At 33.9% G+C, this 15,227-nt stretch overlaps 1 protein-coding gene across 2 annotated transcripts in view; it reads right to left on the reverse strand.

Annotated features, from left to right (window-relative positions):
* Nucleotides 1-281: 281 nt before the first annotated feature.
* Nucleotides 282-15,227, reverse strand: part of CALN1 (calneuron 1) — a 139,401-nt gene continuing 124,455 nt past the window's right edge. For both annotated transcript variants that reach the window (XM_072415952.1, XM_072415943.1), the window contains exons 5-6: nt 14,464-14,620; nt 282-7,914 (exon numbers count right to left, since the gene is read on the reverse strand). In XM_072415952.1, the coding sequence (XP_072272053.1) occupies nt 7,787-7,914; nt 14,464-14,620 (285 nt within the window). In that variant the 3' untranslated portion in view covers nt 282-7,786. The remainder of the gene's footprint in view (nt 7,915-14,463; nt 14,621-15,227) is intronic.

The raw sequence follows: 15,227 nt of genomic DNA on the forward strand, positions 1-15,227 counted from the left end.
GATACACATAGAATGCCAGTGTATATTTACCCTGTTGAATTATGATTGTTTTAAGTCAACAGCTTTGAACATTATGGATGCAATTTCAGTCTAGATCCTATGTTATACCTTGGTATAGATCCCATAAATCCCATGGTAATTTTATTAAGTGTAGGTTAAAAAAAGTAGACACAGCTAAAAATAAATACAACACCGAAAGAAAAAAAAAGTAACTTTATTCTATTTCAGAAATAATGACAAAATTATTTTTTTTACATATTCTATATTTACATAGAGTTTGGTTATAGTAAATTTCTAATACATATGGCAGTCATTTTTCCTTTATATGCTGAAATACTTTAAATATATATATCTATATATATATATTTATTTTCAGGTATATTATTTGCATGCTAAATTTTATTATAATTCATATTTACACATTATATATTCATATTGTACATAAGAGTTATTAAACCCATAGCAGCCACTTTTTGACATTTTCCTTTAGAGCTCTGTAACAAGAATGAGCACTGACCATTTGGCTGAGAATCATGAGAAGTCGGCCAGGTTTTGCGGTCACTTAACTTGTTGCAAGGCCCACAGGCTGTCATACAGTGCAGTATAGGTAATAAGGCTCTGTAGAAATTAGTAAGAAAGGGAATACACATTATTGTGTTGCTGGCAATCAATTTAAAAGTTATTTCCCTTTACTTGGAGGCAGCAACAGCAACTGGAAAACAATGATTTACATATATGAAATGATAAATAACATCATGTACAATATATGATGTGCTATATATTTCTATTGTTATTTTCTTTTTTTACATTTTTTTAACAGGAGTTCTTAATTATTCAGTCAAAGTACATTTTATTTCAATATTACATCCCATATAAATGAAAACATACATTAGGTATACAGAAAATGGCAATAATGATATTTTAAGAGGTCACTTAACTCTAAAACATTTAAGCCATATAAATTCTTGAAGGTTTACTGTATATTAGACTCCATGCTTTTTAGTAAATCAAAACCAGTAATTATATATATATTAGGTTTCTTTAATTTCAAAACTGTAATACAACTGATAAAATATTTTTTTCATTATTAGCATTTCATGAAATACAATATATAGATATTTCTCAAAGTCCTACTTCACATATTTACTAGACTATTTTTAACTTGTTTTATGGAAAACTTATGTTGTTTACAGACATCAATAGCTAAAGGTAAAATTAAGCATATACACACACACCTAAAGCATTTTACCATTTCCCTCCCAATCTGCTCTGTAGAGGTACACTGTATTGAGTTTCATTTTGAGAGAGAAAAATCACATCTGAAACAAGTAGTGTCCATATCTTCTCTTTAGAGAGCTTTGGTAGCAATAGCACATGATCACACTGCATTAAAAATGAATTTGTAAAATAAAACAAAAACCATAATAGTTTACTATAAAGGGTCATTTTTCAAAAGGACTAAAGCCAGACGTGAGTGTAAAGTCCTAATAATACCTGAGACTTACACTTTTTTGAGTCCCTTAAGTCGGCACCAAAAATGCATTTTTACAATGTAATCCTTTACCCCAAGTTTCTACGACAGTGGTCAGAGTAGAATCAATAAAAAAATGTTCTCTAGACCATCAAGGAAAATATTAATACCATGGTAAATGTACAGAAGGTACAGGACAAAAGTTCAGTAAGTGATCAGACTAGAGTTTTAAAAAGTTAGGATTTATTAACTATTAATAAAGTTAATAGTTTACACTATTAATAAATGCTTAAGATTCTGCAAACAAAACATCTAAATATTAACCGAAAAAAGGACAAGATAGCTTAAAGTTGTACTCTAGACAGACTAAAATGAATACTGGTAAAATTTACCTTACAATCTTTAATAAGTAGTATTTTTTTGTATTTTGTATGAAGGAGATATGTTTACCTCCTAACATTTATATAGTTTGAAATAATGTAAAGGATACTTGTAAATATAACATAGGAATATTTCTGATAATTTTTTAGCACTATTTTAAACTAATGTCTTCATTTAACACAAATACAGCAAGCGTTTGGTGTAATGTACCTTTATCCAACTGTCAAATCTCTGGAAATCCTTTGTATTGCAAAACATTCTTTATAAATATATATATATATATCCCAATGGACATGGGATTGTCTTTCAGTATATCTATTTTTGATACATGTAACTATAAGTATTGACCTAATGTTTCATTGCAATTTAAACAAAAGTCTGGAAAAATGTATACTTAGTAATAAAAATAATTCTCTGCTTATTTTCTTTGCATTCCTTTATATTTTATATTGTTTCTAGTGCAATAATTTTACCAGTTAGTAAAAAAATACCCAAAACATTTTTAAATTATGTGTCAATTCCTGGTCTAATTTAATTTCTACCAGACTTTGTGTAAAGAAAAGGATTTTAATGTTGCTAGAAATACAAAAGGTAATTTGCAGTCCAGTAGAAAGTACTGTGCAGCCTGCATTTCCTTTTTCCATTCTGAAAATGTGTATATTAAAACCCTATTTTGTAATCTTCTTGCCATTTTTTTGCCACCTAACTGAAAAATGTACTGCATACTGTTTATTATCATGTAAGAAATATCTGATATTATGTCTCATAAGATTTCACATTTTCAGTAAACTCAAACTAAATCAATTATGTTAAATGAATTACTGAATTAACTTACACTCATGTATTTAGCTAATGTTTTAGCTGAAAATATATGCAAAACAAATACCCAAATTATTCACTGACTTATCAAATGTATATATTGTTGAGCTGCACATCTCATCTTTCTTATGGCTGCAAACAATTTTTCAAAAGTGTGATTTAAAAACATGTTTGCTTACATGAGCAGCATTCTGTGTAACCCCTTGGTTCCTGTTTTTTTTACACAAGCTATGTACCTCCTTTCTTTCTTCTTTGATACTTTGACAATTTTCACAATACTATTATAAAGAGATGAATCCCACTACATATTATATGGGACATTAGTAAAGCTACATCAGACCTAAATGAAAGAATGCATGAGTTAGCCCAATTCTAGGAGCATAAAAACAGAACATGCACCTAGGGTGTTTCAATACAAAGCTATGCATGCCTTTACCAACCTCAACTTTTTATTAAACCTAAATGTAAGGACTACTAGCATGAAATTATTAATAATAATTTTATAAACCATTACCTTTATTTATTTCTAAAATTCATAAAACACAGTGCTATGTTTACATAGGCAGCAACTGGCTATCTCTGGCCTATGTGCTTTCGGCCTAAAGCTATACACTAAACTCCCCAAGATTAGACAGGCTGACTCAAGGTCATAACTATTTTGTCATTTGTTTTACACAGATGGATGTTATTTATAGGTCATTCAATTTATAGGTCAATTAATATACAGACGTGGTGGTATTGTGATCTTTTAAAGATGTAGACTGGGCAATAGTGAGTTGCCACCTATAAACAGTATATATGACCTTAAATCTGGGGCATAAATGAATTATGTTTAGGCACCTTTAACAATAAGGCATGAAAAACACATAATAATCGGAAGTTTTTTTCGTGTTCCTGTAAAAAACTTGTGCAATTATCTGGGGCTCCCCATGGCTGGCACCTATGGCACTATGATGTTTGTTGTGAAATAGTAATATTGTTCAGATTGTGATACAATAGCAGCATCAAAAGACTATCTTTTACAACGTTTTTTCCTCAGAATCATGGTTTGGCATATTACTCCACTCAAGACTTTTTAAAATGTTCTGCTCTGAAAATGTTTCTGTCAAGCTTCAAAAGTCTTTAGAAATTACAATACAGCTAACAATGTTCCAAACCAAAAAAGGTAAAAGAAAAAATTAAATATCGACAAAGACCGCGGTTCCTTCTCATCAGAAGTGGATTTTGTGGAGAACTGAGTTGTTGGTTGGTAACAAAATTCAAAGTCACCAACACTTCAAAACTCAGTATTCTTGCATGTTGCAAAAAATCTCTGTCACGTTTAAAGGCCAATGTTTTGGGATCATGTAAGATTTCTTCCTAGATTACATAGTGATAAACACACTGGGCCTCATTTATTAAAGCTCTCCAAGACTGGAGAAGATAGACTATCATAGGTAAACCTGGGTAATCCAGCAAACCTTACTGAAGTCACAGAGTAAACCACGGCAAAATCAAAAAGTATTACTTAAAAAAAATCAAAACATTTTAATGAATTCCATCCAATAAAGATGACAAAGAAATTATTAAGTCTTTCTTTGTAATGACAATGCGTTTTGCATATAATTTATTATATATTCATGAGGAGTACATTATGATGGAGGAATACATTTGCGATGGAGTACAAACACCCTGTCTCTCCTCCCTTCCTATATATTCCATCTGTGAGTCTATGTGATCCACATTTGTCTATTTTGATATAACTTCCATTTTATATTGGATTGGAATCAGTATATCTGATTTATTTGTCCAAAACCACTGTGATATTGAACAAAATTCATGCAAGTTCTCTTTAAATGTGAAATCAATCTGAAGAGACCTATATTACTTCACAAATAAAGTGAGTCAATGGCTTAAAAATCTATTCTTGTTTCCTAAATTGACATGCCTTGCTAGTCTTTCACCTCCCATGGTTGTTTCCTGAGCAAACGTCCATTAACATTTAGCACCCTGCTTATTTTCAACACAATCACATACAATTACATGATTGTTTTCTTCTCGTTTTCATTCTATTTTTTTCTTTATGGCAGACAAAGAAAAATAATATCTATGTAATCTACAATGCTTTTGCACATAACATATGCAAATATATCCTTTATAACATGTTGACTACCGTCATACTACAGAGTGAACTGAAAATCAAAATAGACTAAATGCCAAATGTAACGTCAAAGTGGAAATCAGCAGTTAGCAGCAGGACCTGCCATTAAATTCTTACTTTGTGAGCACAGTTGTAACCACTCAGTATATTTCTTTCTGTTCTTCCAAAGATTGCTGAAGCTTTGTTCATTCAAAGGAACAATTCAGATGTTTGCAGACTAAGAATAGCTAGTTACTTTGTGCAGATTGCAACTAGCAGGATAATATTTTTACTTGGCGGGGGTGGGGGGTTTAATAAAATACTGCAGAAAGAAAATGGGAAAAAAGGAGAGTTGTTTCTGACAATTAGATTTTATCTTGTATTCTCTTTAAAAATAAAATAAGAAATATGACTGGGCTGTGGGCAATAATTTGCTTTTTTTCCATTTTTTTTTTTTTTTTACAATTATACATATTTTATTTACAGGTATCCTTACCGTAACCTTGTAGGATTCTATTTTAGCATTTACAATGGGCATGGAAATGAGGTATTAAGAAAATGACAGGAAAAGTTACAGTGTTGTACAGTAGACTGCAAATTCTGTATTTCTTTGCAAAGTTTATGCATACCCTGATTTAAAGAAAATGTTACAACCTCTAAGCACTCTTTTGCTTGTGTGAGCTTCCCTTTAAAGGATAACTTCACTTTCATAGAAACAACAACCAGCCAATAGGAGTTGTGTACCTTAGTTAATGGCCATAAAACAATGAGCACCATATCAAACATTCAAAAAACTTAACTCCCATTAGCCAGTATACTATAAATATACCCACTACTAATCAAGCTGTTAGTCTCAAGCTGCATTTAGAATAGCAGATAACAGTCGAAAGAGAAAGCACATTACAATACATATACAAGGACTATACATTTTATAATGCCCTTCTGGGTACATTCTTCCTAATACCTTATAAGCACATTAAAATACATTAACTACATTCACTCATCCCCAATTTTATTTACCTTTCAATCTCATCTTGCACACAACAAACATGTGCTTTTTCTTTGAACAAGTCACCAACTAGTTTATAAAAAAGACCCCCAAGCAACAAATGGATAAAAAGTAAGTAGTCTGTATCTTTACTGTATACAAGGGTACATTGAATTTATATAATAAGTCACTAAATATATGTTTAGGGAAAAAAGAAATGATTTAGGTTAATGCAAATCAATTTCCACAATATTTCACTAAATGAATGTCACTGTTTAATGGGCATACGTTCATAGTGCAAATCCAGAAATGCATGCATTTAGCATGGAAGTTGCGAAATACATTAATATGGCTTTGGCTCTTTAGAATCTATTTAATGGACAAAAGGTGAAAAGTTCAAGGAATTTTTCATAAATGGTACACAGTCACTCCGTCAACATACCAAGAATGCAAAATCATATTTCTAGACTTAGCTGTCAAAATATTAGCTGGATAAAATGACCAACAAAGTATCCTGATAATAACTTTGAACTTAGCTCCTTATATTTTGTGCCTTTGTTATTATTGCTTCCGTCTTTATAGAATGAAATAAAAAGGATTCACAATATTACATAAATAACATGTTACTCATTAGGATTATGCTGAACAGCCAAGTTATCTGTTATCCAGAGACATTTTATTCAGAAAATAATAAATTCAGAAAAAATTTAATTGTAATTCATATGTAAAAATGATCATAAATACGGCTTTGATCATTAACAATTTTCCTGTAGCCAAGTGGAACAATAGCTAAACATTATATAAGAGCCAAGTAATGAGACAATGTGACAAAGACTTTTAGTATTTTAATTGTACATTTATCTGGTTACCTTTGTGTGGTGTGCTCTGTGTTAAATTCATTAGGAATAAATGGAACTTGGCTGGCTGTGCAAGTAGGGTTTAAGAACCCTGTAGAGAACGTGCATGTCAGTTCACAGGAGCAGTCAGAACCAAAGTGCCAGTCTTGGCGCTATGCAGTCAGCAATAATACTTAGCCCTATGAACCTGAGCGGGTTGAAAACAGTTGAAAATGAGCCCTAAAATACAGATGCAACTATCACTTTACAAATGGAACAAAGATATATGCAGAAAGCACCCCCGTGGACACAATTTTAATGTGTTTTGCTGCATTCTACACAAACGTATTTATTGAAAGACCATATCAATAGCAAATATTACATACATAGTGACCCAGCATCCAAACATAGTTAATTGTTCCAATGTTTATAACCATAAAGTACTTTCATAACTGGTTACTATGGGTTTCTGTTTCCCCTGCTGTAAATATTTGGTGAATATCACATGTACTGATTTTTTAACCTGCAAACATGGAAAGTCCCCTTATCTGGAAAGTTGGAAAATTTAAACCATCCTGGATAACAGATACCAGATCTGTACTTTCAAAAAGATATCTAGTATAACAATTTAAATGAAAAAAATAAATAAATTGATATATACATATCCTAAAATATGGATATTCACGCAGTAGTAAAATAATACATTACAAGGAATCCAATGTATGATTATGGCCACTGTGATTATATCAGTGCAAAATCTACCTTGACACTTTCCTGAAAGTAGGTGGCAGAAACAAGATGCATGGGTAAAGTTTGATTGTACAACACTGTTTTCAAACAACAGGTTTTGTGACCTGTTGCTGCCTATAGACATCTATGAATATGTACAAAATCATGGCATTATCATTTTACTTTGAAGTAATAATTTAGAACTCCTGTGGGTTTATTGCATTTGGAAACAAAACCTTTAAAGCATTAAGACAGCCCTTTTGTGTCCCGCCGAGAAGATTCAATTGTTCCGCAAGCCACTTCACAGCTGCTGGCCTTGTATTGTTGCAGAACGATTGTTCTTGCAGCAGTTCCCATTATATATTCATTAAGAAAAATGTTCACCTAGGCATGCGCATGCATGGTTAATTTTGTTCACAGTGCTATGGTAAAAAAAAAATGTACTACTCCATGCCACTCCGAAGGATCTGATTGGCTGCAATCAGCATGACACTTATAATAAAGGCCATGGCAAATGCACATATAAGGCTCTTCCGTACACAGGTTTGCCTGTTCTGCTTCTGGGAATGTACTAAAAAATAAAAGAGAAAGAAAATGACAAAAAGTAATTATAAGAACACATTAAGGTAATACATTGAAAATAAATTAAAAAAGTGCCTGTAAATGTTCAAAATGCCTTATACTATTTAATATATCATATTATAAGTTGGTTTGTTCAGTTTAAAGAACTTTAGATATCAGAGATAAGTTATCTGTCTGTGAGTTGGCATCAAGTAGTTATCACTTCTCTGAATAGTGAGGAGGACTAATCGATCTCCAGACTCCTCAGTCCATTCCCCATGCTATCGTTGATTCCCCATTTTCAGGTCCACCAACTATGATATCCCTCTGTTTTAGCCTAATGAGCTATCCTACTATGTTTTACCTCCTTCCTCAAACACTTTCAAATAGGTTTCCGCATTGCAATATGTCAGTGCCCATGTCCACTGCCATCTTTTGAAGAAAAAAAAAGTGCCACCTGTCCTCACTGCAATTCTAAGGCTTTGTACACACGTGCAATCTTTGTTGTTGGAAAGGCTCTTTCACAACCCTTTCCAACGGCAAACTGCATGATGCATGTACGAGTGCTGTACATACAGCACTGTTCTGCTCTATGGAGAGGGGAGGGGGGAACGACAGAGCAGCACCACTGCGCTCTCTCCCTCTTCACTTCTATTAAGATCGTTCGTTGTCCATGGTCCGTGGATCTGCCCGGACGATGGACGACGGGCACTGTACACGCGCCAGATTCTCGTCCGATATCAGCCCTGAGCCAATTATCAGATGAGAACCATTGCAAGTGTGTACGTAGCCTAAGACCATAGGTTAGTAATGTCCTTATAAAAAATGGCAGCAGGGACCAATGGTTTATTATAAACGCTGACATGAGGATGAAGACATATGCAGATCAAACATTCAAAGAATTCTGCAATAGCAGGACAACTTGAATATAGTGCTCTAAATGTAAGATACTAATTAAAAACACAATGCAAAGAGCAAGGGAAACCTGGATAAAGATAAAAATTAGCAGGAGGGTAAAAGGCTGGGGAGGTAGAAAAGAGGGGCCTGCAATGACAAGTGAAGTTTGCAGAGGCATTGGCACCTGGAGTGCATACACTATGTTGGAGCAAAATGAAAATGACATGGATTTTTCTGAATTCCTATGAATCAACTGTGGGTTTAGAGAATAGAGATTAGTTTATGCAGGTTTTTGATATTTATTAAAAGAAGCTGTGCTGCTTCCTTGCATTGTTCCCCCAATATCTTTACCATTCACTTTGTTTGTTTGATTGTGCAAACTTCAGTTTGGGGCCTGGGGGATATGTCTTCTAAAGAAAACATATCATAGAACCAATGCTGGAAAGAACTACCTACTTTTGCTAATATGCACCACCTTGTGCAGAACACTGCACAGCACAGAATCAAAAGCATAGACTGCAGCTATTGAGAAAAGCTAATAATATAATAGTACTTCCTAGATCTTTTTAGATGACAAATGCTCCAACCTAAATTCCATTTTCCTTTAGAAAGCCAGTTTAAAACTTGTAGACAATAACCAATGCAAAAAAATAAGCCTGTATGTAATTATACCAAATGTTTTATACAAGGTCATGCTGATCACCTGAAAAGCAGTTTCCATACCATCATCTGATTAAGAAGACATTTTTAAACCAACCAACCACTACACTAGTTCCTTGAAGTTGCAAGACATATTCCATCTATCCAAATCAAATCGTGTCATTCCGCTTACACCAAGTCTTCCATCAATACACTATCTGACATCTTATTTAATGCCTTTATTACAGTTTAAAAAAGGAAATTTAAAATCATTTTAACCCCAGACCCTTGGAGCAATGAAATAATCCATCACATCAGCCGAGTGCTATAAAGACACCTTTACAAAGGAGGTGTCAAGTTAAAAGTGAATAAACATAAAAGAGAAAAGAAAGCAGAAAATATGTTGCAAATGTATATAGTAATGAACACAGACAATCAAAAGGTAATTCCACCTCGAAAACAAATGACCTAATTGAAAAAAATATGATGCTTGCATTTTCTTTTTGCAGTTTTCAGCCCCTATTTTACCTTCCAAATTTTTCGGTGTATATATGTAATGAACAATGGTTACCACACACATAGAAGTAGCCATAGGGTTTGGGGAATAAGTAGTTTACATATGAAAGATAAAGAATATTAGTGGTTTCATTATAGTTCACAAAAAGAGACAAATGGCCCGATTTATTAAAGCTCTCCACGGCTGGATAGGATACACTTTCATCAGTGAAGCTGGATGATCCAGAAAACCTACAATGAATCTGATCCAGGATTCAAAATATTTCCTAGCAAATACCAAATCCATTTCAGGTTTGTGAGATTTCTCAGCTTCACTGATGAAAGTGTATCCTCTCCAGCCTTGGAGAGTGTTAATAAATCCGTGCCAATGGTCCAGCAGTTCTGGCAAGGTCAGTGTGTTTTTTCATTAATTTTTTTAAACATGTTCTTAGCCCAGTGCAGTGTGATTTAAAACAGATCTGTCTGACGCTACATCTCTTTCTCATCACTATAAGTCTTTGGGAGAACAAATGTGATTATGGGTCAGGACATTATTCATCTACGTCAAGTCAAATCAAGTCAAAATGTATGTATCTATGAATGCATAGGTCCTGATGAAAATGTTTATTTGCCCTTACACTTATCTTTATTAGCTGCTAAAAAAAAAAAAAAGTGTATACACCTTCTGGTACGTATTGTCACAGATCCCCGCAGGACCAGGGGAAATGTGCCCTCCATAGTGTCACCCACCTTGCATACCCCTGCTGCCAGCACCAGCTCTGCTCAGGGATCCCATTCTCTGCTTACTTCCTAATCCAGGTCATATGACTCCCTGTAAGCGGCCTCCTTGCCTCAGAGGTCTAAAAAGTTCTGCAGATGCACTTCACCTGCTGGCAAACATGTGAACAGCACCTGAACTGCCTCCTATCCAGAACTCCCTCTAGTGGTGGGTTAGGATGTCCGCAGGTCAATGGCCCATCCATCAGATGACCTTCCCTTTATAGTTTACTAGTTAGCAGTCACCTGCCTTGGGGGACATGGGGGCCGCAACCTGGCAGCAGCTCCTGGCATCCTCACCTCTAGAGGCTCTGGAGTAGACTGGGCTGTTGGTTAGACTCTGTGCCCCGTGCACGTCTCCAACCACTGGGCTGGTGACACAGAGGGTCCACAACTCTGCCCTGTGGAGCCGTGACACTTGTGTTTGTCTTCAGACCAGTTCCTACAGATTACCCTGGGTTCCTAAACCCATATGCAGGGTCAGGAGGTCTTTTTTTTAAGTTAAGTGTGTTGGTAAAAAAAAAGCCTTACTCATACTTATTTGGTCAAACTGATCAAAACTTTCAGAAATTTGCTCAACTTACAAATTACCTAACTTATATTCTGTCAAATTAAACTTACTATTTTTACTATTTCATATCAAGTAAATTTCTCAGCCATTCTTTTAGCAATCATTCATAAAACTTAATAAAGCAATATAAAAACATCCACCTAATTTATATATTAAGACATTTCTAATTAAGCAAAGATGCAAAAACATTAAAATAAGTGTAATAACAATTTTAGGTATATATCAGGATTTTCCTTTTTTCTATTTATTAAACAATCCTAAAATATCATCTATATTTTTCCCCACCTATTCTGCACTCCAGAGTTGCTCCATTTTTGCCATTTGCCCTACATTTGACAGTCACATTTACCTTTTTACAATAAATGTCTGTTCACCAGGCATATTTACCATGTTGAATCTCACTTGTGAAGAAAATAATTATTTGTACCCTGCAGTCAAACTACAAGCAGGAGCTTTCCATGCTGCTGAAAATGTGATTATCTAAGGTACCAGGAGAGATAAATGTTTGTTTTTTTATCATACACAAATCCATTTCAAAAAGCAGCATGGCTCCGTAAAGCGTAACTAAACCCTTATATTTAAAAATTGTAACCAGGCAGTTCTTTTATTGAAGAAGGGACAGGTGATGTCTATTAACCTGGAAAGTGTGCATGGGTGCAAAATAATAGGATACTAGGCTGCATAGTAGAGGTTTGAAAAAGTTTAAGGTTTGTGACAGTGTAGGAAAGTGTGGGTGGATACCTAGGAGATAGCCATCATGGTGGGACATGCCTGCTAAAGTCAAATAAAAGTCTATTGTAGTCTAAATGGAATCTGTGCCCTGACTATGCAAATTAAAGTATTTACACATTCCAAACAAGCAGTACAAGCCTTTTAAAATATGCCCTCAGTAACCTCTGTATCCGTAAGCATTGCAGGGAAATTTGTTCAGTGACATCTTAGCTTTATATCTATAAGAACAGAATATTGGTAGGCTGCCAGTCCTCTAATATAAAGTTAGGGATGGATTGTTTAAAAGCTACATTTAATTAGGAGCATGTAAATAGTTTAATGCCCACAGCCCGGCAACAGTGCTGGAGACAAAATACCCATCCACCAAAGCTGATGTTAATATCATTTAAGATTACTTACTGTACAAGTAATAGAACATATGATATATATCATATAAAAATGAAAAGAAAATGTTTTGCTTCTACTACCATTATACAGTATTCACCATTAACCTAAGCTGCTACATCAAATGCAGGTAATTGCCCAGTTTATCAATGTAAAGATAGATGGCTAAATGTTTCTCACTGCATCATAATGCTTTTGTCATGACAGCCTATTAAAACAAAATCTGAACACAGTGACAAGATCATTAGGCCTTCTTTATGTTTGCTGAAACACAATGACAGGAAACAATTTCTTCATTGTTTCTGTTATTGTTTATATCACATTATGTAGCTGTTTAGAGATATGGTATGTTACATTCATAATATATTTAAATGATCTATAGAATTTATGCTTGAGTATTTGGGATTTATTGTTTGAATGCTGTTCCAAAATCATTCTCAAATGCATTTAGCTGCAGATGGAGAATGAATTGCTAAGGCTGAATTGCAATCTGGATTCCAGAAGGACACTATTTAGTTTGGAGTAGTAAACTCAGCTCTGACCGCCATGATAACATAAGGGAATATAATCAACAGCGAAGCAGCTGGAAAGTCATATTTGTGCTAGTCCTAACCTTTGGTTACATTGTATTTTTTTTTTTTTCATAAAACACAGTAAAAAGCCAGATTTTACAAGCAAGTCTTTTGTTTTTCATTAGTTTAAACTTGACTATACCTTTCACCATCTGTCAGTTTTCCTGATACCTGATGGCTTTTGATGACAAACTGTTTATAAACTATGTATTTTAGGGCAAAATCTAAAATGTGCTGAAGACTAAATTTGATGATTATTCTCACTAAATATTATTAGCAAAATCAGCTAGGGGAAAGTAAGGTATTGTAATTTGTTTCCTTCCAGTATATATATGGGGCTTGATTTAATAAAGCTCCCTAAGGCTGAAGAAGATACACTTTCATCAGAGAACCTGGGTGATCCAGCAAACCTATACTGAATCTAGTTCAGGGTTGAAAACATTTAAGAAATACATTCCAGGTTGGATCACCCAAGTTCACTGTTGAAAGTATATCTTCTCCAGCTTTAGAGAGCATAAAAGGGAGCACTATTTAAATTGAATGCTAAGATAAACTCCTGCACGATGACTTCTATGAACTCCTATCCTTCTATACTTACCAAACCTTTTTCCATAGCCAATAGGGATTTATTGTCAGACAACCAACAATTTAAAGCTTCATTTTAGTGCATTGGGCAGTTTCGTCAAGCTTACAACCATGGCATGTAAAGGTACTATGGTCACATCAAGAATGATTTGCAGAAACTTGAGGGAGTGCAGAATTGGTGTAATGAATGTGTCCTATGAGTTATAACTGATCATGATATCTATGAGTTGATGATGTGTACTCATTACAGATGTTGTTGGACACCACATGAGACCATGCTGTTTTTTAATGGTAAGACACAAGTAACAATCTACATGGGTAGATAAGTACAAAGTGCAAATTATAAAAAAATAATGGAAATACTGAAATGTATTATTCAATCGAAGAAATATTGTTAGGTATATATAGAGATTAAAAAAGTTTAATAGTACTGTAGCATTACTACCTATAATTTCTGATGAATCAGTCATTGCTCAAAATCATTTATTGCATTCATTACATATCACTCATTTTTTACCATAAATGTCTTATTGTTTACATATGATTGTACATGAATCGGTTCTTGTTTGGTCGTCACATTAATTTTTTTCTTTTGCCTATTGTATCACATTCATTTTTATCATATTGCTTTTCATTTATTGTGAACACTTCATTATTCATTCATCATTCATCCCTTTTCACTAATCACTTATCATATTTTAGTAGTCAAGGTCACTTTTTAATATGAGGAACATACTAAAATAGGCAATGGAATTAGAATAAAAAAAATACATTTCTTTGATTGCACCATTGCATCCCTTCTTTTGTTTGTAAAATACATATTTTAAACACCCCTAAGTTCAAGTAAAGCTGATATTAAAAATTAAAACAGAACTAATTAAAGAAATGAAATATGAATAGAATGTACCTCCTTCAAACTCTGTGTGACAGTTTCCAGAGTTTTCATTCAAACTCTCCTCTTCATTAATGATTATGTTTTCAATGTCCTTCATTGTTAAGTGATCACGAAATGCATGATAAAGAATGTGCTTTAGTTCCTCCAGTGTTATCCGTTGCATATCAAACTGCAGAGCAAAAAGTACAAAACAGAGTTAAAAATAGCAAGTACACAACCATATACACTCTCAGTGTGTTAGCTTTAACATCCATCGTCTATGGTGAAAAGTCTTAATATGTGACAGTTTTGTCATTCCAAGGGTCCACTTTAGTGGGAATGACTGATTTGTTAATTGGCATGCAGATGCAGTTTGGGTCCTCGTTCAAATTTGAGCACTGCACAAATAATATAATTAAAAATTAATGTGCATGTCTAACCCTTTTATTGCAGCAAAATTTAATGTACATACCTGAAGTACCTCCACAGTTATCTTGGAGTCCATTTACATTACAGCATTATAAGTAGATGTAAACCACACTGAATTGTGGCTGTAGGACACTTACAAACACAAAAGTGTTCATTACTTTAAAAAAGTTGAAAAGAAAGCTGCATAAAGACACTTTATGAAACATTTAGATACGGGATTATGTTCAACACATAGAGAATCAAGAACAATAGAGCCTTCTTAGAACAGAAGGTATCTACGTGTCTAATCCCATCATCCCACCATAATCTGTTTGGTTATACGTTTACATATTTTGTAAGAAAAATGCATGTTTGTTTCTAGCCTTTGA

Source organism: Pyxicephalus adspersus, chromosome 1 (genome assembly GCF_032062135.1).
Source record: "Pyxicephalus adspersus chromosome 1, UCB_Pads_2.0, whole genome shotgun sequence".
Lineage (NCBI taxonomy): Eukaryota > Metazoa > Chordata > Amphibia > Anura > Pyxicephalidae > Pyxicephalus > Pyxicephalus adspersus.